Here is a 25,536-nt window from a genome sequence, read left to right on the forward strand (position 1 = left end):
TTACAATGCATATCTGTGGTTTGCCATGCTTACATGTGCTTTATTATAATTTCACTGTGCTATTACTCTGCTTTACTATACTTTGCTATGCTTTAAACACAGTATACATCAGTACACTTTTTTTAAACTTCTGCTAAAACAAAGACTTTGAGGGTCCATTCAATCCACTCTATAAAGCGTGATGTGATGGACAGCTGCTTTGAGCTTGCTCTGAAAGCAAAGCAAACCTGTCTGTTCCAATCAAGATGCTTGTGCATGAATAAATGAGTAAAAAGGCTTTGAAATAAATAAAATATAAGGTGTATCCTTAAATAACCACCTAGATTGTGTTTTAGACAAAGCTCTGCACAATATTTGTACTTTAAAGAAGAACGGTCTCAAAAGTGATGGGCCACTCTGGAGAACAGACTTTGCAAATTTCCACCCCCAGGAATTAGAAACGGCAATTCAGGAATGGTCACGTATCCCTCAAAAAATATTTTAACACCACAGGCTCGAATCCTCCTGGTTTCCCACAGTGCTCATAAACCCCTGGATGTTTGACTGTTTTATCCAATCCATGTAATTACATTTTAATTTACAAATTTTGCTTTTCTCTAATCATTTTCCGTGCCATTTACAAGTTCAAAAAAGAAACCTGGAAAATCTCCCTGAAACGAAATGGACACACGAGTGTCATGGATTGTTACCTGACGGCTGGTGGGGCTTCCTGTACTCGCCACGGCTGATCTGTTCCGTCAGAGTCTTGTAGTTAGTGCTGTCGAATGGCATGCTTCCATACACCAGGGTGTAAAGCAAGACACCTAGAGCCCAGCAGTCCACCTGCAAAAAACAATGGGAAATGTGAGCTACAATAAAACACAGAGCACAGCACAGCTTAACTAAACAAACTTGCCCTTTGGATCTGTTGCTTGTTTGTGATCCATGCTCTATTTTAATACAGCATGTTTCTTTCTTCTATTCCTTTCCTTCTCCGACTTTATGTCTTGAATCCTTTTCCCTGGGCATGTTTTACTTTCAGAATAAAGGATCCCAAACAGGTCCTCCATGACAGGCACCCTGGAAGCACTCAAGTCTCAACCTAAGATTCGACATAATCAGCGTTGCTAAGAATATATAAATGATGGTCTCCTGGCTCCTGTTCCAGAACAATAACAACTAAGCTATATTCATAAATGTTCCAGTATCTCTCATTATTTTTCTCTCAGAGTCTCTGAGATATGTGCTTTGTTAGTCAATGAAGGCATTATCAATGTATCTGCACAGTGGAGCTAACGCAAGGTCAGCATGGATTTCTTTTACAAATTTTCCATATAGATTTTCCCTCTGATTAGTTCAAGGGCCATAAGAAAATGATTCTGTGCCCGTCTAAGTCCAGCTGTCAAAACCAATGATTGCTAATTATTTGTTGGTTGTCACAGAACATTAAATTTAAAGTTGAAACCTGCAGCATCAAAGAAGCAGTCTAAAGGAGGGGTGTTTGTATGTGCTTAAAACATAGGCTGTCATCTTTGAATTATTTTTAAAACATGATTTATTTTTTATCTACAAAAGACAGAGAATACCACTGCAAGTCTTCTGAAAGCCTGTCGGCCAGACATGAAAGGCACATTTCATAAAGAATAAATAAATAAATGACTTATTCATTTAAAGAGAAGGTTTCAGACTTACGTCCATTGGGTTTGTTAATTCTGCAGAAAGTGGAATGAAATCGCATTAGCTTGGAGGGTTACTGCACTGAAACAAACAGGACCCCCACTGCCATGACTCAGAAATAACAACCGCTAATGCCTCCCACAGCGAGGGAGACTACAGGCTTTCTCTTGGCTCAATTCACTTCCATTTGAGCTCAGGTTACAGAAAATTAGACATTAATAATGTATGAAAACAGATTTAAATACATTAGCCCATAGTTTATTTTTTAAATGCAAAGATTTAAACCGTGAAGGGGTTCGCTATGGTAAAGTATCATTTTGAAGTTTACCATGTTTTCTCCTTCAGCTTCAACATTGCTTTCACAAAAAAAAATGGGTTAATCCCTTGTTTTATTATAGGGGCAGATATAGTGAGGGGTCATTAAATACCCAATACACTACCACAACTACTTGTTAGCAATCAAAATATGTTGTTTTCCACAATTACAGCTGGTTATGTGAACCTTGCTGGCGGCAGAGTAAGAGAGACTGCAATGTATGTGTCATGGCTGGATTTCTTTTAGTGGTAGAAAGGTTAAAACTTAAAAAAAAGCATCAGGATATACACCAGTCTTTCCATATGTTACAAGAAAGTAGAATGTTTTCATATTTTTATGATGGACATATATATACAACAAACAGAAACTGCTCAAAACCACTTCAGTATATTAAGAGAGGGTTGCAATCGCAGCTCCCCTGTTGCATATAGCACAGTGAATGGTCTCTGGCTGCTCCTGTTGTCTGCTTTTGCTTTTATAGTCCAGACAGATTATTCCCCACTGCTGTCTCTGGATACTTTCAAAGTCATTATCTTAATGCACAGGCTCAGCTATATTTCTAAACATTATTACAGACAAGACAGGGGGCCTCTTAACACAACAAGTTACTCTGTTTGGTTTTCTTCCTCATTCCTTTATTTTTTCAGCCGCACAGAATTCCTCTGCTGTTACTCTAAAATGTGTGAATCAGTTTGCAAAGTAATGTATCACGATGCATATAGACATTTATAGACAGATGTAAATAAATAAATAACTATTATACTATAACTAAGTTGTTCTATAACAGTAATAATGCCATTGCCTCATTCAAATAATATTCGTGACTTCCATTATTACCTTGCAACATGCCACAGCAAAGCTGATTAATTGTTAAATACTGGAAGTGGTGGACAGGGAGTGAAATAAGGATCAGCTGGTGGATTGAGGGTATCCTCACTTTTTGACCAGCCAATGAGAGATCTGCCATCTCTCGAGACTCACCTCAGGCCCTCTGTAAGGCAGTCCATTGACGATCTCTGGAGAGGCGTAGAGGGGACTCCCACAGTAAGTCTGCAGGACCTGCTCCTTCTTGAAATGGTTTGACAGGCCAAAGTCTGCCAGCTGAAAAGAAGGCAAGCGGTTACATGCTTTCCACCAATCTCACTTAAAGAGGCATGTATCGGATTGTTTATACGGCTATACTGTAAAATCTAAATTACAAATTGTACATTAAAACAAGGAAGGGGAAAGAAAATGTCAGCTTTTGCCACCTGGTGACATCTGCAATACGTGCAGACCCTTTACAAGCATACTTACAAAATGTACTACTGAATTAGTAGTGCTACCAACTCTTATAGCACATAGGAAAATGACGCAGTGACTAGCAGTAACCTGCAGGTCAGTAGTTAATTACTTCATAGAAACTAGTACTGGTATAGTACTACTTGGATATTAATTGCCATGAGTTTACAACTTACTAATAAATGATTTACTACTTGGTTACAGACTGCAGACACCCTAAAACAGTAAATGCAGAAGTGCTTAGAAAAGTGCACTGTAATATTATTCTACATGCTGTTCTGTTTGTGAGTTTGGGAATTCTCTTATGCGGGTTAGGTTGCACTAAAAGCATTAAGTCTTTGTTCAGTTGGATTCACAATTAAGCTGCACTATATCACTTGAGACGGATACACGTAGTAACATTTCATTCATATTCAAATGACTGTGCAGGAGAGAAATGGCTGCATCCCGAGAGACCTGTTCTTACACTGGACAAAGATATGAGCAACTGATAGGCAAATCATGTTGTACTGTACACAGCAAAATAACTTGCTGATTAGGGACTTCCTTATTTTCTTGTCTTTTTAAATCATGTGTTTGATAATGTCTGGTGCTCTGTGTGTGACTGTATTGTTTAATAGCACTTTGCTGTTTGTGCACTCTGTTTATAAAACAGCATGAAATCCTTTAAAACTATTGATGTTCTAAAATGTAATTCTTGTATATGTTACTCACTTATTCCATACATCTGAAACCACACGCTTCACAAACAGCTGAATACAAAGAAAAAAAACTTTTTGCTAAGTTTGTAGTTTTGCTGGTTGTAAAATGCTGCTCTGCTACTGCGAAAAATTGATTCCCAAATGAACGTTACTAGTCGACTATTCTGTGCTAGCTCTAATCTCCCTAGATACACACTGCTTAAATAAATACCCTCTTATAAAAATAAGAATTATAAATCAGGGAACGAAAGGCTATTCGTCTGGAGCCCACTGATGTTGTTTATTAGTTTGCTACTTGATCTGCTCTACAATGAACACTCTTTTTAACAGACATTGCAGATTTATACTGCAGTGCGATTCTGTGACACGCCATTGTGTTATACTGTATATGAGAAACTACATTGTTTAGTTTAAATTCCCATAGAAACTTTAATTGGCGCAAAACTATCTTTAAGTGAATACAAAATCAAATGCCACTCTATCGGACCAGTCTGTTACAATGCTTTTCTAATAATTGTTCATTACGTTCAACAACTAGCCCTAACTTCTACATCTAGTCCAGAGGAAAGCGTTACTTTGTTTATTTTGCTCCATGAAGCTGGAACCACCTTCCTGCTGAAATAAGGGCAAGTATTACTCTCCTAGTCCTCTGGGACACCCTTGAAATGAGATGTTCCATCTTAAGGGTCTATCTTGATCAGCACATTTTAAATAAATAAATACATCAATATTGTAAGAACCCATCTTTAAAAACTACAGCAACTTTTTTCCAGTCAGCTAATTTTGGTATCTAAGAATCAGATGCCGTATTAAACTCCAGGCAATAAACTGAGGCACACACTCTGAGGCACGACAACACAGGACAGAAGAGATAACATTAACAAAACTGAGAAGAGTGGTTATGGTATAAACTAATTTCTAACAACCCAGATGCTTACCCACATTATACCCCTAGGGGACTCAGCTCCTGTTAACTATGAAAAAACCTTAGGATTATCATCAGCATTATCAAATACTTCCTGAGTTGTGCAAATTACACACACACATACACACACACTCGCACACAGAAGAGCTGCAATAGGTCTAATAATACCTTGAGGAATTTTAATGCCAAGGATCAGAGCTTGTTTTACATGTGAAGAAGCTTGTTTGATCTTTAGTATAGATGTAGGTAAATACTGAATCCTTAACATTCCTTGCATTTTTCCAAGGGTGCGCAAAACCTGATACACTTTCCATAAAAGGAAACGAATGGCCCAGAGGCACTTTTTTTAAGATCTGACGTTATATTTTTAGAACTGCTTGTGCTATTGTTTGCAGACAATTTGTCTTGAATCTGAATGAATTTCTGAAAGTGTGCTGTTCCGCTCTGCGTCTAGAATGCAAGGACTGCAATCATGGGCGGGAGTTGTGGAAACTCGACTACAGATGTTTTCAGCACAAACCCTTTTTGCCTCTGCTGTGGTTAAAGAAGTGACCCTATTTAACTGACTGTGTTGTTTTATTGGTCATGCCAAGTACATGTATTATTATTATCTAGCTATGCTTATTCTCAAATGGGGCCTTGACTCAGTGCCATTGTAAGTAGGACATTCCAACCCAAAATCAGGATATCTTACCTGCTTAATTTCCAAAGAACTACAATTTCCAAAGCCAATATTTGGACCAGTTTCCTAAGGTACAGATGCAATTCTAGACTTCACAAAGCATGAACTAGAAAACATAGTAGTCTGCTACCGGAAAATAAAGTGAATCCCAAACATTTAGACTAGGTATATGATACAATATTTGTGCAGGCTATCATTCTACAATGTAAGAATTTTGTGATATGAATATTATTACGATCAATCTTTTACCTTGACTTTGTAGTCCTGATCGAGAAGAATGTTCTCCAGTTTCAGGTCCCTGTGAACGACTCCATTCTGTGGAGATAGAGTAACGTTATTTCACCAATGAGCTAATAGGGATGGCACTTTAATGTTACCTGGACAGGTCAAGGACCGGGCCGCTACAGAATCTTAAATTAGGCTGGTAGAGAACATGCTTTAAGTGCATAAGAACATAAGAAAATACACATGGTTTTCGGTCCATCTAAGCTTGTCCAGTTCCCAGTAGCTGATTGACAGCAGTATCATGAATACTACCCTGTTCTTTTTTTTGTGTCCAATAGTTTTACCCCCATTCTTTATCCATAATAATGTTCCCTCTCCACATCCCCGCAATGCCCTGCACGTGTCCTCTCAAGCTCACCAGGCACCATTTGCCGCCCCCTGCCAACCCAGCGCCAGCCAAGATCAGCAACTTGCATCTGCCAAGACGTGACCGTGCACTCCCTGACCTCATGACTGTCCCTGCACAACACACGCTTCTGGCCTTTACCAGGAGAATACTAGGGTGCCTAGCAGGAAGATAAAGCTCAAGTAGTTTGGATATGACATTATTAACTGGACAGAATATATAACTTATAACTTCAGTGAGGTAGTGATCAAGCCGAGGGTTCCATTGAGACCTACACAATTTAGTGGCATATTTACAGCTGGTTTGTTGCCTGCATAGTAACGGAATCTGGACAGTGTTTAAAGGTGTGTAGTTTCCCACAGATTTTTGAAAATGTTTAATTTTTTTCCCTCCCTCGAATCTCATTGGGAATTGCCTCATTACAAAGCTGGGAGTGGTTTCTTCAATGCTGTCTCTGGGACTATTTGTACAGTGTCCAGCTGCATGGTTGAGACTGATCTTATGTGATCTTACTTTTTGCATGCTCAAACCCAAAGTGATGTTATTTATTTGTATTTGAAAATGACTGACCCGGGGTTAATCTAACAAAACATATTGGTGCCCCGGAGAGCTCTGAATTATCAAGAAAAAACTAAAACTAAAAGTTTGGACTTGAAACAAAATAAAAGATATGAGATCGTTTACTAAATTTGAAATCTCTTTTATCGACGCATTTAAAGTATAAATAGCCTTTTTAAAATACTTTTTTATGTTCTGTTAGCCGTGTATTATTTATTTTATAATGTATTTATTTATTTTTTTAAACGTGACTATATTTAATCTCAAGGAAATCTCTTACACAGCTGGCTGATGTTATTGACTTCCAATACTAAGGTATGATGTTTAGAACACTGCATGGGCTAGGTTTGAAGCACTAAATGCATTTAAACCATTTCACTTTTAGTTCTGTTATTTCAGTGAGCCTGTTGGCTTTGTCATTGACATTGATATATAATGCTGTATTTTTAGAAAATGAAAGCAACATTTATTTTGCATTCGGTTAAGAGAAAAAATGAAAATCGATGAACATTATTGTATGTGCCATTAAAAAAAAAAAAAAAAAAAAAATATATATATATATATATATATATATAATATATATATATATATATATATATATATATATATATATATATATATATATATTTTGTATTAGTGTGACATACATACCAACAGACAGACAAACAGACAAAGTACTAAGATTCTAAAACACTCTGTAACTTGTGCTAAAGAATGTCTTCATCACATTTGGACAAGCAATTCTCTAGATATGTTTTTTTTTAAATGGCATGTAAACGTGTGTCAATTTAAATGCGCATTGAAAGCAAAATGTATGATCATTTATATAATATATAAAAACAAACAGCATTTGGAGGAAAGGTGAAATAAAAACCCTGTTTCCAGTACAGCATGTAACATCAAGGGTAAATGAGATCTGCAGCGCTGTGATGGAGAATCTTTCTGACACTTAATCCTAAATCTTGGATTAATTAAATAAATTTGACAGTTTCTCATGGAAGAGCCGCTTAATTGAAGGAATCCCTTTCATTGACTAATGACGACAGCCCCAGATTGCAAGCTCACCTCTGAACTGAACAATGAGCAATGAGGACCCATCTGTGGCTGCTAGACTGTGATAATGTTATACTGTTAGCGATCTCCTTCCAACTGCTCTAGTCTGCTGATACCACTCAAATCCATCTAACCTTGGAGAAAATAAGTAGTGTTTATACAAAGTGTATATACAAAGAGCGAGTTGAAGTGTTATAAGTCGGAAGACGTTTTTTGCATCCAGAAATAGACCAAATTGTTTTTCGAGGCCTTGGTCAGTGTCTTTGCTATCTGCTCTTTGGCTTACTTGAAATTGTTTGTGGTGTGTGATTTACTGGACTGCATAAGTTTTAATGTATTTGTACATTTGTGATTAGTTTTAGTGGATTAGTCTAATGGACTACAGTACCAGTTTATCCCTTTGTTTATATCTCCATTCACAGGCACACTATGTTTCCTCGTACATGAATCTAATGAACTGGTATTTAGAGAGGCAGTGGCTCACCGTGTGACAGTAATGCACTGCTGAAGTGAGCTGTCTGAAGAAGTGACGTGCCTCCTGCTCTGGGATCCTGTGTCGGTCATTAACGTAATCATACAGCTCCCCCCTGCTGGCATTCTCCATAACAATGAGGATTTTATCTTTGTTTTCAAAGACTGCCAGGAAAAAGAAAACAAAAAGCAAATCCAAATATTTTGATTAGTTTAGCTGTTTAAATTAAACAAGTTCTGGTCAGTGAGAAGATTCAGCACACACAGCTGGCAATGACTGACTGGGTAGGATTGAAGAATGAACTTCTCATACCACTCTGGGATTTGCAATGCTTTCCTATGCTTTCACTATGCTTTATTCCAATTTTCTACGCTTTTACTATGATAAACCTCCTGGCCAAGAGCTCATCAATGCTTCTGTATGGTGTAATATGCTACCCTTGTTTTGCTAGTGTGGGTACATGGTTGACCCTTACAACTAACATGAGGTAATGCCACATGAGAGGCTTTTGAACTGATCTGCAGGGGAGCCTGACTCAAAGCTGTTCGCTTGGTAAATGTAAGATTGCTGGTTTGTGTCTGGCTACCAGTATCATGTTACTAATATATTACAATTCTGGAAGGTTCTAAAACCAATCATTGGAAATAATACCTAATTTCCTACACTATTTACCACATAGTGTAACCACTAAGTGATTCTTTAATGGCTTGGCCCAATAGCTAATTTGTGCAGTTAACACTGACGTCAGTGGTAGCGTGTACTGTATGAAGGCCATATCGACCACCTTCAGCAGAACATTGTTTAGAATACACTGTCCTAAGTGTCTGCTCCTGACTGAGCGAGGGAAGCACTATGCTGTGCTGTGTGTTCCTGTCTCATGCTATTTTTCCAATGCAGGAGGTGCATGTTTGGCACTGTAATGCTGAAGGGCGCTGAGATCTGCATGTGGTTCTATCTCTATATCCTGTGCCAGCAGGTCAGGTACTGTGATAACCTGGACATTCTTCTCCTGCCCCGGAATGCTGTGTGTGGATGCCATGGTGTTAGACTTGATTGCTTTTCAGAAATTAAAGAGGCTGACATATAAATAGCATCAACACGCTGAAGATTATTTCTAAAGACACAGGTCTGTATTGCTATTACCATCACTAAATGCATTGGCATCCTACTTGCCAAACATCGTTGATGCTTTATCAATAACTGTAAGCAAGATCTCCAGTAACACTAAATTAAGTTAAGGAACATGGTCCTTTCTGGAAGCAAAGATGTTTGCCATGCAGCTAAACTGTAAAATACATTTGTATGCAGTACAAATTCAGTTTGCATTTAGTTAACAGTTATCGCCTTCGTCTCTGGATGCTTAACTATCTCCGTGTTCCACTTTTTAGTAGGTAACTACCACTGTGTCACACATTAATGCTTAAGTAAAAATCAATGCACATGTTAATGAGACACAGGCACTACATGAATTGAATGGAACAGATTTTGTGTAAAAGCCCCTCCCCCAGCCCTCATTTACCTTCATTAATGCGGATGATGTTGGGGTGCCTGAGTGATGACATGATTTCAATCTCCCTCTGAATATGAACCCTGTCAAGCTCATCAGTGATCCGGTCCTTTCGAATGGATTTGATGGCAACCTGGAAATGAAGAACATGATCAATGACATGTGCTGTACTGTCCATATTGGTATGGGGCCTGAAGATCACAGGGGTATATCTGACACTGAGGATATGTACTGAATTTTGAAACTGGCATAAGAATGTTGTTATTGCTGTATTTTAGGACTTATCTAGACCGAAAGACAGATAAAACTTTTTCAGTCATCACACCCTAATCAGAAATTGAAAGCATCCCTGCGACCTCAACATAGCTCTCAGATTGGCTAACTACATGAGGTACACCAGAGTGTAACCATTAACCAGTCCCAAGGAAACACTGCCCTAGAGGATGTCAGAAACACATTAACAAGAAAAAACACAAACGTATAAAAATGTGAGATTTCTTAAATCCACTTGTTTGTCTTTGAGGTAATGTTAATGGTTTACACTCTACTGTAAACTGAAACAAAAAAAGAATACATTTACTATCATTCCCATACCATGTTGAGCCTTATGTTCATAAATGTCCACAAGGTATCGTACCATAGTACCAATTAACCGACCTATTAATTCAGTCATTATACAGTACATAGAAAAGATAAATACAACTGCATTTCAACACTCTATATAAGAGCAGATATACAAGCTCTTGGAATCCTTTAAGTCCCACATACCTACTGCCACTCAGTCAATACCAATCCCTTAAGATAACCATTGACTAAATAAGCACAGCCAGAACGCACACTGCTTGTCTGTAACACATTGCAAGTCTATCCTGTTTCACTGTCATGCACCCTGTTAGACCCCCAAGCCATTGTTCTTGGAACCCCTGGATTGTAACTGTACTTTATCTGGACTTGTAACTTGACAGTATCCCCTGAAATGCATTGGAAACACACTTTATTCTTTAATGCAAAGGCTTCACAGTCTATTTAGTTACAGTGATGTTTTTATATAGCTTACAGGGTAAACAAAATGGACATGAATCTATAGCTCATGTTTTTGTTTTTTTGTTGGGTTTTTTTTTACGTTATATTTTAGAGAGCCCAATTATTTTACCCCTAATTTTCTCACCAATTCAGAATGTCCAAATCCGCAGCAATTACCCACAACAGTTCAGGACACCTGAAGGTCAGTAGGTGAACACAACCAAGCCAAAGCCCTCTTTATACCCAGGAACTCGAAAGCGGATGTCGACGAGCTCTCAGCCTCTGGAGGCCAGAGGTAGCCCTGCAGGTGTCTGCTTGACCTCACTAGGCACCTAGCCAGTAGGGTTCACTGTAGCGACATAAGGAGAAACAGTCCCTATCTGTTTTGTCTTCTTAACCCATGGGAGTTCCAGAGGCAATGCAACGCTCGCTCTCTCGAATCCCCAGTGAGGACCAGTGACTTTGCACACCCAGGACTTAAATCTGACTCCACACCATGCTTTTTCCAGGCATTTAGGGTCATTTAACTGATATATTGTTTGTTATTTCTACATTAGATATACATTATCTACATTAGATATAACAAACCTGGCAGTACCTCCTACAGTGTGTGGATTAAAGAAATTTAATATTTTGTGAAGTCAAGCTTTCACCATTCAGAAGTGAACCAAGACCCCTTATGTCTGTATCAGGTACAGCATGTGAATATAAAGGTGTGAATACAATTTCTGCAAGCTCCTGTTAAAATTATCATGGGTACTTCAACAGAGCACAGAGTAGGCTAGACAGGTCTTGTCATCCCAAAATCAGGAAAAGTGATTTTCTGCTCAGAAAATATTTATGCCAGCTGTTAAAGCTGGAAGATCATTGTGAACAAGTTTAAAAAGCCCTCAGCAGCTACTGTAGAAAATGAAAACTGTAACACTCCATCTGTCTCACAAGACTGAGCCCTCCATTCACCCCACACACTCGGACCATTGTTCTCCCCCGTGACACGTGGCACTGCTGCTGGGGCTTGACAGCTGATACGGGTTCAGTAATTACCACAAAACAGCTTCCCAAGACACAAAAACAAGGGAAACTTGTTTGAAGTGCCTGTTACCCAATACTGTTAATGCAGGCCAGTGCCAGGCGTTAAACTGCAGGGGTGTGCCAACTGTCTAACTTTCACAGCCCTCTGTTGTTTGAAGAAGGTTGTTTTTCCCATGCCGATGATACTGTATGCGTTTGCCGTATATTTTATATTCTAGTGCTGGGATGAACAGGGATATTAATGATCAAAACCTGCTGCAAAATGTTAATGAATATTCGAATATCCGTAAACTTTGAATTAGCTACAGAAGTATAATGTGTACCATACTACACTGAAAACAAATTCCTGGAGTACAAAATCAAAGTGGTGCACCATCAGATGACTTGCTAAAGAAAGGAAATCACCACTCTTCTGTACAGTAGAAGGTGTAGTTATTTATTTCACACATCACTTATGCACAGGTTTCCTTTGCATCTTTCTGATAGTTATTTATACATTCTGTGGAATGAACAAACCGAACACAAGCAGTGCTTGCTTGAATGTTCAATTATTTGTCTCAGCACTCTTATATTGTTTCTTACTGTAATTGCCCATCACTTAACTATGGTCACACTATGTTGAAACACACACTTTGCTATGCTCTTACCGTTGTATTTTGTTGTAATCTTTCAGAAGGGTTACAAGCACTTCAATAGGGCTGTGAACAGGTTCCATAGATATTATTTAAAATGCCCTGTATATATTTATCAAACTATTCCTTTAACTTGTATGTTTCCAAACTGTGCACCTGCTCTTCCTTTGTGAAAACCTTTCCATTCACAAAGCACCCACAACCTCGGTTTTATTGCTGATGCACAAGACAAGACTAATTTGTACAGAAGCTTAGCATGCACCACCCAACCATACCATGCAGAGGTACAAGGTGACAGTAAGAGAATCAAATATAAAACAGGCTATTGCAAGCACTTTGCACCATGCACTTTGCACAGATGGTTTTATTTCTGGTTATACTCTAGTTCTGAGGTCTGTGAAGTTGGTTTGCCTGACCTAGAAAAACACTGCTGTATTTATAGAACAAAATGGTGCAAGGAAATGCCTTTGCCTGGCTGCAAGCAAGCATGTAAAGTGTCTGATACCTTTATCAGCATACAGTCAATTACACTGGACTGGTCTGCTTCCTTTTATGTTCTCATTGCTTGGGTCTCCATGGTTACTATCACAGCCCTGATTGCTGCTTGGGGTAGTGATGGAGCTTGTCCTAAGAATGTTGTTTGGCACGAACAGGTCCCTCCATCTCACCTCTTTTATAATGTTGATATTTTAGCCAAATGAGAACACTAATGCACCTTTTTTTATTGAAAACATACACATCAGAAAACAGAAATAGCTTGACCTACAAAAAGCATATATTTTATTGACATTCTCTGCATGTGTGACTTTTAAGATGAACGGTTACAAATTAAAAAGCTAACCCCTGAATAAATACTGTAATGTTTTGACAAGCTGTCATTCTTAGCATTGCTAGGCAAAATAAGGGATTAGGATGTTGGAAATGTATCAGAAAGATATGTGTATGTAGAGTGTGGGAAGGTTTGAGCTCTAAGGGGCCGCCCTTATCAAAATTTACCATGGTAAAAACAAAGCAAAGTGTAATAAAGCACAGTGAAAGCATAGCAAAGCATAGGTAAGCACTGTAAAATCCACAGAGGTATAGTAATGTATATTAAAAAAACACAGCAAACCATAGTAAACTATGGTAAATGCATAATACAACATTGGGAAAAGCATTAGGAAACTGCAAAATTACTGTGCAAATTTAACATGTTAAACTGCAAGGGCAGGGCTGAGAGTGAGGAGAAAGGATACACTTCATAGATGTTCAAGAGATTGAGAGGGCCAGTATTAGAAAACCTCAGCGCGACCCCTGGATTTAAATGAGAGAACTTGCACAAGACTTAGTATGAAGAAGCAGAACTGTTTGAGTGCCAGCTCTCAGGCCAGGTCTGTATGCAGATGTCTTTATCTCACTCTCAGATCACCGACGCTCCACTTTCAATGACAACTTGCCAGAGTATGTACCACCAATAACGGTGTGAAACACTACACCAAATTGTGGTGTTGCTCATTCATTGTGATCCTTCAAGAACCAATTGAATGCATCCTTGGAATTTTTTAGCTGCTTGTAGTATCAATCGTTTGTTGCTCTTCCAGTGTTTTCTATGAAGCAGGTTCAAAATTAAACACGGGGGGGGGGGGGGGGGGGGGGGGAGGGGGGGGGTAAGCTAAGAGAATCACTGTACCTCTAATGGTAATGCAGTTTTGTAAGGTCAACTATTGTTTTTACTGTATATTATCTTAATTTCACACAACTTGAACTTTCCAAATATCCCACAGGTAGTCAAAACATATTCGTGTTGTTAAAAAAATTAAATAAATAAATTAAAAAAAACCTTTTTTTTTTTAACAACACGAATATACCTTGCAAAATGAAGTAAAGATCATACATAAGGATGCAGTCAGTCTACCAATCTACAGCAAGCAGTTGCGTTGAAAGGAGTCCATTGGCATGTCCTCTAATTGAACTGAGTGCACCCTGAAAGGAAAGTGGCAACTCAGAGGACACCCAAGACTGTGCTTGTTTTTCATGCCGTGGGCTTTCAGTTTCAGTGTAAACAGCTCGTCTGAGAGCGTGTTGATGGAAGAGGGAGGACTTTGCTCATATACAGGAGGCACGTGGCCTCTCATCACCACCCAGGATGAAACTCTCACGTCTCAGAGCCACTTCCTCATTAACATGCCACTTCTGGAAATGAAAACAACCATGCATAGGTTGTGTAAGCGCTGAGGTCACAATAGGTTTCGGGGAACAGCTGCACCATCCCTCCCACAACTGATAAGGCTGTCAAACACACCCATTCATGGCCTGCAGGACAATGCTGCTTTTCTAAGATGTACTGCAGAAACAGTACATCTTACAAAGCACTAAAGTATATTTCAAAATACTGGCCAAAATGTAACAATCTGTTTACATTTTTTATTATGCCACTCAGTGATGCATGTTGGGTCCTCCTTGATACGGGGGTAGGAGACTTCTTACGCAGAGAGTGGTGACGGTATGGGATCGGCTGCCTAGTCATGTTGCTAATGGTAAATCACTGGGATCCTTTAAGACGCGACTTGACAAAGTTTTGAGATCAATCAGCTACAAGTAACTGGACGAGCACAGATGGGCCGAATGGCATCTATTTGTTTGTAAATTCTCTTATGTTCTTGTTTTTTAATACCTACACTAGAGTCTCCTGAAGTGAGATCTATCTTCTTGTTTGTCATTCTTTTTTGGGATTTAAATTAGTTTTTTTAGACAAGAATGGATGAATTATTCATGTATACATGGCCACCTGTATAATTGAATGGTGTTCTTCTATGGAGATGGCACAGTGGAAATGTCCTTGCATTGGACACTAGTTTTCCCCTAAGACCTAGTCTGCATTATATTGGATATAACTGATCTATATGTTTGTTTATAGCAGCAAACAGGGATTACAGCAACTACATGTGGGTGTTAGTTACTGAATTCATGTAGTTCTTACCAGAAGTAGCACATTAGAAATGTAGTTGGTTGTGCCAGTTTAGATAGTGGTCCAGATCTGATAGGTCATGGTAGCAATCCTCCATTCCTCACTGGCTGAAGATAAAGCTAAAGGAGGAAACATTCAACTAACCAAGCCGGATTAACCTTTGCTTCCGACCAGAGGGCCAGTCCTCCTCAGACGAATCATGTCAACTGAAATCTTGACCCTGTCTGGGGTTCTTGGCCATGCTCGCCCATTACAATTGCCTCAATGCCAGACACTTACAGTACCATGTGTTTGACACAGTATGCAATCTAGAATATGAAATTTAGATCAACCTGGTCAACAACATGAAATCAGGGAAACTTTTAATCCCTTTTCCTATCTATCTACAGATGCCCTTATCATTGTGTATTTCCATACTTCAAGTACACCTTTTCTTTAAAAAATCTCTAATCTCCATGCTGTCCCAGCTGCTTAGACATCATCCCTTTCCAAGTAAAAGAGAGCATTGAAGGAACTGAAACACCTGCCGACAAATATGGAGGGGAGAGCTGTTTGTTGTGTTGTAGCTTCAGTGATGCTTTAAAGTTTATAAAACTTATTACAGCGAACCGATCAAAGGAAATAGATTATTGTAAAAATTTACTAACTAGCCCTTTAATTGGAAGACGGGGACCAGGGACCAGGGACCAGGGACCCCCCCCCCGCCCCGCTCTCTCTCTTTCTCTCTCTTTTGCTCCCAGCACTCCAGGTCTGGCATACTGGCTTGCAGCCAGACTATCCAAATATAATCTGGAATTACATCTCCCGTCGCTGCTCCAATTATAGCCTGAACTGAGTTTCCAAAAATAAAGTGGGTTTTGTTTGAAAGAATCCGAGGCATGTTGTAACTTTTTGAAAACCAGAATTTCTAAATGTTTGTCTGGACGGGATGTTGCTGGAAGAAGGTCAGGAGGTAATCGTGTTGCAACTTTGCCCTGCGTGGGAGTGGATTGTATCCTTTGAGTCACCTTTTAATATAAAAGGGAATACTCAGGGTTTTTTTTTTTTTTTGTAACCTGTTTTTTCCCTCAAATAATTTATTTCGTCCTGAGGACAGGGCGCTCCCGAGTGTTTTAGCAATTCACACAACTTTGATGGTATCAGATCCACATTCAATGGGTGCTTCCCCACACCACCACACAATTTGGTAAAATGAAAAGCCAAGGAGCGGATATGCAGAGAGACTGAAGTAACCCCTCATCTCTCAGCAGGGCGCAGTGTGGGAAGCCACACACTGTGCCTCTCTGTAGATAAAGTCAGGCCAATCCAGCCCATTCCACAAGCACTACAAAATGTAACAATATCTCTCAAGTCTTACAGCTGGTTTCTCAGACCTCGATTACCACTAATCTTGGACTGCCTTACCTTAGGGGCTGTCCAAAATTATCGCCATTTTCTGAAAACGTACAAAGCATGTGCCAAGAGGGGGGCGGGTTCATGGGCAGAAAGGCCAAATATCAACACATGCTGTGTATTTCGAATTAATCTGTCTCTGTATAGTCCCTTTTTGTGGAAACAAAGACACAATGCTTGCTTTTTTTTTTTTAAATGAACCCTTTTAAAACCAGCCCCAGCTGTGACAGACACATGCCTTATTATCTAAACAGTATTCACATCTGTCTCAGGGTATCAAATATCAAAACGTTACAAGTAACTTTCCAAATGCATGTGTTTAAGGAGAGAATTAATGACATTCTGCAACCTCTACCGCATTTTATGCACTGTAAAATATTTTTCACCCACAGCTGTATTTCTGTAAAATATGTTTTTTTTGTTTACTGTTCAGATGAGTATTTTTTGTATACTGTAACCTTTTATAGTCATTTATATTTAAGGAGTCCAATAACAAATGTAAAAGAAGTCCCAAAAATCATAGTCCTGAAGTCAGCTACATTGTCCTTGGACAAGCTCAAGGACTACAAAAGTGTGTATTTTGCCCAGCACTGTGCTCTGATACAGAACTGCAATGTAGTATCAACCGTCCCCCCCCCCATGGGCAGAATCAGTCACTCCAAGATTGTGGTTACACAGCAAGACAAGATGTTTGGCTGCACTGTAACTGCAGCTGCAGAAAAGCAGTGGGAATGTCAGAGGCCTTGTTTACAGCCACAAAAGTTCACTCACAATATGGAGTGGTCGCTGTGTTCAGAATAGATGAAGCCAAATAAAAATCTGCAGAATGATCTGGCGGAGGAAGACATCTGGAGGGAAATAGGGGTAAGAGACAGCCTGTTCATTCTCAACGTTTCTTACAAGCTTGTAGGTCTAAAAAAGCTTTCCCAACAAAAGCCAAGTGTATTATCATTGCACTAGCTAACCAACCATTACCAAAAAACAAAATAAAAAACTGCTCCCTCGAACTTTGGAAGCTCTGAATAAATTATCCTGGCCCACCACCACCTTTTTCTTTTTTGTTTTAACCAGTTTTTGTTAGGGTGTAACGTGATGTGAAGCACAAGTAGAACGGTCAGCTTTCAAAGGCCACAGTGGAGATGACAACAATCTCTCTTTACTATAGACATTTGATAGCAGATGTTATAATAATATGTTGACCTACTTTCCCTGATCAGATACAATTTAAGGGTTATCATCCCTATTATCAACCTACTTTGGAGGCTTTCCGTAATTCTAGGGGCGAGGTTCAGCCCGCTACGCTATTGGCTTACGTACATACAAAGCCCATCTTTCACCATATGTGCTGACACCTTTTGTTGGACTAACTAAACAATAACTAATCACAAGCTTTCAAGACCTCAAAGGTCTCTTCTTCAGGTGCCATCACATTCCCTTCTCTTTGTCTATCATCTCCAGACTGTTACAGATGCCATTTTATCTATCAACGACTATATGGTCTGAAAGTCTTTTGACCGCCTCCCACCACCTTTGCAAGGCCTTCCAGTGGTCCTCCATCCCCTGGCCTCGTTGGAGGTCACATCTCAATCGAGGGCAGATCCTTCTGATCCTGGGCCACGCTTCATTTTATACTACATCTAGCAATGCTGTGCCTCCATCTGTGAACCAATATTTGCTAAGAGTATCATTACACATTTGGAAATTCAAATGTTTAGAAAAACGTGAGGGTCGCCAATCATGCTGTTACTCCACCAGCTTTTTGAGGCTGTTACACTAGATGACCATCCAGGTGGGATTCTGCAGTTCAAAAAATATGTTGAAGTTCCACAACACATGGTGACGGTTTCTGTAAAGTTTGACTAAAGAGTGAGCAGCTTTTCTTAGTTTGTCTTTATTGTTCCCTTACCAGTTCATGATGTCCTGAGTAGTTAGTTTTGCAATTGTGCATGCCAATGTACGCTAGATCAACCTTTTCATTAGTAGACAGCATCATCTAGATAAATCCATTGAGAACAAGTACTTATTGGCAAAGGCTCACAAAGTTACAGCATGCAATTAAGTAGAACTGGGACAAATATTCAGATATTCAAATATGTACTTGGGCAAATATTACCACGGTCATGCTAACCAGAAACATGATTTACCAGAAACATGATTTACCAGATGCCTTTTTAAAACTGATTTTGAACAGGGATTCCCAACTAACAACTGAAAAAGAGGTCACTGAAAACTGCTGCAGTGCAAGTTTAATGATTATGCAGGGGTTAAAAAGACTCCTTTTGCTTAGCAATTTCACCCATTCTAGGTTTTACTACGAGCTTTATTAGCCACATTGTGAATCTTATTAAACTCACAGTAAAACCAGAAATGGAACTGCTATGCAATGAGAATCTTATTTCCATCCGTGTTGTGTAACTATCATAAGGTCTGTCTCATATCACAACATAGAGAAGTTTACAGCATGTCTGGGGAACCCCTGTGCAACTGTAAAATGCAATTTAAAAAAAAAACCTTGTGAAGTAGGCCTGTGGTGCCACCAGGTTTTAAATATAATGAGTCTATTTCAACTATATACTGTGGAGCATCCAAAAAATGCCATTCATTAACTTTATATTAATCCTGCTGGGGTTGTACCCCAGGAGAGATATTTACCCACTTATTAACATTACTATGTACAGTAAAAATATGATATGAGGACCGAGGGAATTAAGGTTTATACATTTTATGGTGACGCCACTGTTTAGATTATAAAAATAGCCCCTAATGTCTTAACTGACATATGAAATCAATGAAAAGTGCAAGTGTATGCAAGAGTGCTTTAAAGTTGTTATGTTAGCTGTTTTGGTTCAGAAATTAAAAACAAGAAACAGTGTTGAAATGAATACAGTACCTTTTACTGGAGCAACACAGTTGAAACTACTGTATACGTGCGTTCAAAACCACAAGCGTCCACACTAAAGTACTGTTTCATGTTTGGTCAGGCTTAATATTGTAGGACGCACCAAAAAAAAGTAGTTTGGTATTACAGCGTCCACACTTCTTGAAAACCTGATGCGATCGAATTTAAAACCGTACTGGAGACTACCCCCTCGAGTCTGGTTCTCGAGTACTCTTTGAAAGATTATCTCCGGGGCGACTGTGCCCTTTGGTGGTGTGGTGACCAGAATTGTACACAGTACTCCAAGTGTGACCGCACTGGTGCATTAACACAACTAACAACCTTTGATTTGTACTCTACACTTTTGGCTATGCACCCATGCATTAGCAATGCTGGTCCTGTAAAAGACATAAACTTCAACATTAATTCTTCTCCTGTGTTTTGTAACATAATTTGAAGCTGGGTTTACATTTATTCCTGCGATAGTCTCACTGTAACACAACGTAATTATTAGTTTGTTCACATTTTCCAGCTAATTAAAAATAAATCAATATCTTTAAAAACAAAGTGTTTATCTGAATTGTAAAATAATGTTCAAACATGTTTCATTAACCACATCAAGCAATGCAACCACATGCAGCAGTTTAGCGGCTATCCAATGTCACATACTTCTGAAGCCCACTCAAAACACTAGTCAAAATGTTTGTCTTTGTCACTGAATTTATTATGTTTCTTTTAGTATTTCTACATTCCAAATACTGAATCAGTAACTCGAGTCATCAACACCCTCCAGTGCCACTAAAACAATGTGTGCTATTTGGGGTTGATTTATTTTATAAGGGTAATATAAACAGCTTTGTACTACTACTGTGGCTTTAGTGTGAGGTAGTCCTGAATCTATCAATGCAAAAACACGTACTATTTTCAAGAAAGCGTTTATTTTTTTTTTTGTTTTGCTGATAAATTATTAAACAAACAGTGCTGATAAACCATACATACTACTTGCTTCTAAGTAAAAGTATAAATCCCATGCCCTAGTTAGATCAGACATCCTTCCGCAATAACCTGCTCCAAGTGTTCCTTGCACAGGCCAAAGTATCTGAAAAAAAAGTTTCTACGTAGAAACTGGCAGACTGACAGTAGCATTCCTTGGCTGACCTGCCTGTCTCCATAGCCCATTTACAGCTTAGACCATGCCAAACCATACTCCTAAGTGCACTTCATTAATAACGAAGGGGTATTGCTCCATTAATAATTCCCAGTTTCTTAATATGAACACATGGGGCCCAGCCTCCTAGTTAATGCTTTTATATGTGGCAGTCAATACTAACTAAAAGGGGCGAGTCAACAGCTAGTAACATTGCCGCCCCTGCATTAAGGATGTGAACGTTGTTGCAGAGAAAACAATTTGCAATTTTAACAAATCTGTTGTAGAGTATACAACAACATAATACACACAGGGGTCTATTGTGTTAATTACTATTGATATAAACACGTTGTTTAATCGTTAAACCAGGACCTTCCCCCCTTTTCTTTTTTTTTTTTTTTTTTTTACATATTTTGACAGAAAAAAAGACACTGATGGATACTGGAGCTTCACTGTCTTGGTCCACAAATTGTCCTATATGTTGCTAAAGAGCTGGCATCTAACTATGTTAATATATTACAGAATGTATCAAATTAATCAGCCCATCATCTCTTGGCAATGTAATCAGCTTTGTAATCGGCTGATGGGAATGTACTTAGCTGCTATGCCCTTTTAAAGACACCTTATACTGAAGCAGTTTATTCTCATCAAGGTAGTCAGGTCTGCAAAGTGGTGGAGATCCAGTGCATCCTGGGTTCAAATCAGCTACCGTTGAAGTCAGACATTGTATCTCAGTTGGGTAAGAGCAGTGTAAAATAAATAAATAAACAGTGCATCATACCTTTCCAGGAATAGAGCATTGTACTGTTCCAAATAGATAACACCCACAAAACACTCATCCCTTATCAAACACAAACTGCCAGTTACAATCCTGCTCCATTCAAGAAGAAAAGGTCATTCTCTGGTATTTGCTTACTAACACACATCCAAGTTTAGCCTCCAGTGTCTTCCGAGCAAACCTTATTGGCAGTGCAGTTTGTTGACTTTCCCAAACACACGCATCCTCCTTCATTTACAGCACATCATTTAATACATTTTTTTTTAACATAAGAAAAGTTTGAGAATGAGATAAGGGCAAATCTGCCTATCAAGACTCATCTGTTGTGTGCACACTGTTTTCCCCTACTAGGGAACTAATTTAAAATGAGTTTTAGATCCTACTACTTTGCCAGGAAGGCTATTTCCATGCATTTATAGAACTCTATCGTTCTTTTTTATTTTTTTTTCATAGTGGACCACCATCACAAAAGCACTTTACAAGACACGAGACTAGGGTGTGAACTATGCATCAGTTGCAGAGTCACTAACAACAACATCTCACCCGAAAGACGTAGCACAAGGAGGTTAAGTGACTTGCTTAGGGTCATACAATGAGTCAGTGGCTGAGCTAGGATTTGAACCTGGGACCTCCTGGTTACAAGCCCATTTCAAGCCTGTTTCTATGTAAAAAAATGTGCTTCCTACCTTCTGTTCTAGACTTACTTTTACTCAGCTTCCATGTAAACCCTCTTGTTCTCCCTGTGTTAAATTGGAAGTAGTGTCTTGGGTTAACTTTATTTATGCCATTTAAGATTTTAAAGACTTTAGTTAAGCCTCCTTTTTCCATTATTTTTGCTAGGCTGAAAAGATGTTTTAACCTGTCCTCATACAGTAGGTCATGTCATTAAGTCCTGGAATCAGCCTAGTTGCCCTTCTCTTACCTTCTTGAGTGCAATGATGCATTTTTGTAGAGTGGCAAACAAAACTACACACTGTATTCCAGGTGGGGTCTAACTTGACACTAACTGTGAGCTTTTCAGCTGTGCATGAAGCCTGCTAGACTACAGAGCACAACCTGATGTATTTATGTGTGTGGAACCACACAGAAAGAGAATGTGAGACTCTCAGAACAGCTGCCACACAGATTGACAATAAAAACAGTGTATAAGGCCAAGAACAGTTAGCTGTTAGACCCTATACACATTCATAAATCAGGCAGCTAAGATGATCAGACTTTTGCTGGCAACCTTGTAATAACTGTATCCAAAAGCGTGGCAGTCCAGCATTGTATTACCCTCCAAGGTGAATTGTGCTAGAACTGGTGGTGCCCTGTTACAGGCTCTGTGTTTTGAGTACAATTAGTGTCTTCTGTCAGACCAAACAATTAAATCTCCCCCTCTAGCCTGACAAAGAATTAGTGCATCTGGTTTCAGAAGGTTCCTCTCTTTTTAGGTGCGTTTTGTTTTTCAAAATTTCCTTTTAATCAATGAAAAACATTACTGAAAAATTACTCATTTAAAAAAAAAAAGAACTGTGGCATGTATAGATAGACAGGCAACTTAACAGAAACTGACATCCTTCATTTCCACATACTTGCGTAAGCGGTTCTATATGTAATGGGTGACGTTCGGGCAGACAGCTTCCTCTGAACCCCAGTCACCGGGGATATGCATACCCAGAGGATGATAATTGGCTGCTGCAGTACTCACGGTCTTGCCAGTCGCCCTCTCCACGGCTTTCTTCACCTTTCCATACGTCCCCTTGCCAAGCGTCTCCAGTATTTCGTACCTGTGTTTCAGGTTGTGTTTATGCTGGTGTTTCTTCACCATGGCTGGGCTGGACTGGTTATCTGACGAGGCTGTATCGACCTCGGTCTGCTCACAGCTCGCCTCGAATGATCTTGCTAGAATGTCGCTGTCATCACAGCCGGCGATGCCGTGAAGTCTGGTGACACCCTTGAGTGATTCGACCCCCTCACTGCTAGCGCTCATGCTGTTACCTCCGGCGTCACTCCTGCCCATCGTCAAGCTGTCACCGTCCCCCGCGAGCCAGAGGACACCTGTCATAGGCTAAACGGCTTTGACAATGTCCTAAGTGATAAACAGAAAGCAACGCACACAGGAACGATATTTTGTGCTGAGGTTTGGTCAGTTGTATTTTTTGTCAAAATTCGCAATTTACTTAAAGCAATTTATTAAAGCTAAAGCTACATCCCATTAAAAAAGTGTTTTGCTGTCAGTTTAAAACTTGAATTGACATCAGAAACTGTAGATCTGTGTCCGGTATTATTTAGATGTTATTTCCATACTTCATCTATAATCTGCGGTTTACGTCCGTGCACTGTGTTTTATTTAGACGTGTTACATGCGCTAGCAGAGTTTTGTTTGTGGCCGGTGCAACCACTTTCTTGTTCTGAGGACCGTGCGGTATTTCCGTTCACAGCTTCACTGGAACAACATCCTCGCAGTTGTGAGCAGGTGCATGAGAAAGCAAAAACTTTTTTTTCAATCTTCAGCACAAACCCATCTTAAATGTTCAATTAACTTCTGTTTGTATGTATTACGCTTTCTCATAGCCTGGAGCACTGCAGCGCTGGCCGCCTCTAACTTTTCTCCTTCGGCATCTTTTTTTTTTTCTTGTTTTACTAAACGCGTCTCTTCACTGAGTCTCTGTGGTTTCAATCCGCTCGACGACTAGCTGATGCCCCTACAGAACTCTGCATTGAGTCTCTGTAATCTGCCGCTTGCTTTACTCTGCAAACTCCAGCAGGCTGTGTCCGTGAGGTGGCTGCTCATCCAACACCAAACAAACCTGGGAACAACTCGCCTGGTCCGGGGAAATGGGAGGAGCCCCAGCGTCAAGAGGGACAGAAACTGAGAAGGCTGGAACGTGCTCTGTCTTTGTGGAGAAGATTGTATTGTGATGATTAATTACAAATACCAGTATCATATACGTCAAGAGAGCTCTGCGTATTTCTGTTTTATGGATTTAAATGTTGTTAAAATCAACATGTGCATTTTTACTAATATTCTATACACAGCTGCACGAAAAATGTACAATTGTCAACATTTTATTATTGGCGTAGAACAGATTCACCAGTACACACCCACAATCATCGCAGGGCAATTCGTAACAAATCCAAGACATGAGATGTATGCAACAATTTTTTTAAAGGAATATGTCTGAAACTATTTATTTATTTATTTTGTTATCGGTTTATTATCACCTATATGTTTTTTTTTTTTTTTTTTTTTTTTTTTTTTTAACTGTCACTTATTACCATTCTGCATTCATGGAGTTTAGTCAACATAATTGTTTAAAGTGTTCTCCGCATGAATGGGAATCTGGAGCAAAGCCTGCTCTCTGGAATGGCTCTGGAAATGTGTTCATTTTTGGATACAGACGCCTACTGTGAAAGTTTCTGTCTTGTCCACCAAAAACTGGTCTGCCACAGGTAGATTCAGCCAGAGATTCAATGTTACAAAAGAGGCTAGGATTATAGCTAATTTAGGTTAGCTTTGATTAAACAATGCACATATTTTATAGTAAACAGGTTTTTGTTTTTCATTTAAATTAAATAAAGAAATCAGATCTAGTACTGTAGAAGCTTTTAAATAAGTCCTGTTTGCATGCCATCTATTCAGGAGGTGTTGTACTTCCTAGGTCCAGACATGAGGACCATGAAGCGTGGAGTGAGCTTGTGTCTCAAGTTTCAGCTACCTTTGGATCATTGAAACAAGCTTTTCTGTTTACCTGCTCATGAAAACTGCTTACAGTTTACTCTATTGCGGTGGTACAATCACTAGTCATTTAAATTACTGTTGTTTATTACAGAACTGCAACCTAGAAATAAAGAAATACATTTAAAAAACTGAAGAAAGCAGGAGTTCTGCCTTGTTTTTGCAATGTGCTACAGGATGTGTATTTGACCTCTCGCTGCTAGC

General features: G+C 39.2%; 1 protein-coding gene across 1 annotated transcript in view; it reads right to left on the minus strand.

The window, feature by feature from the left end:
• Positions 1 to 24,729, minus strand: part of LOC121298310 (NUAK family SNF1-like kinase 1) — a 28,665-nt gene extending 3,936 nt beyond the window's left edge. The window contains exons 1-6 of the mRNA XM_041225364.1: positions 23,302 to 24,729; positions 9,795 to 9,915; positions 8,288 to 8,439; positions 5,811 to 5,876; positions 2,954 to 3,073; positions 690 to 822 (exon numbers count right to left, since the gene is read on the minus strand). Coding sequence (XP_041081298.1) covers positions 690 to 822; positions 2,954 to 3,073; positions 5,811 to 5,876; positions 8,288 to 8,439; positions 9,795 to 9,915; positions 23,302 to 23,658 — 949 coding nt within the window. The 5' untranslated portion in view covers positions 23,659 to 24,729. The remainder of the gene's footprint in view (positions 1 to 689; positions 823 to 2,953; positions 3,074 to 5,810; positions 5,877 to 8,287; positions 8,440 to 9,794; positions 9,916 to 23,301) is intronic.
• Between the last annotated feature and the right edge of the window lie 807 nt (positions 24,730 to 25,536).

Source organism: Polyodon spathula, chromosome 23, assembly GCF_017654505.1.
Source record: "Polyodon spathula isolate WHYD16114869_AA chromosome 23, ASM1765450v1, whole genome shotgun sequence".
NCBI classification, from domain to species: Eukaryota; Metazoa; Chordata; class Actinopteri; order Acipenseriformes; family Polyodontidae; genus Polyodon; species Polyodon spathula.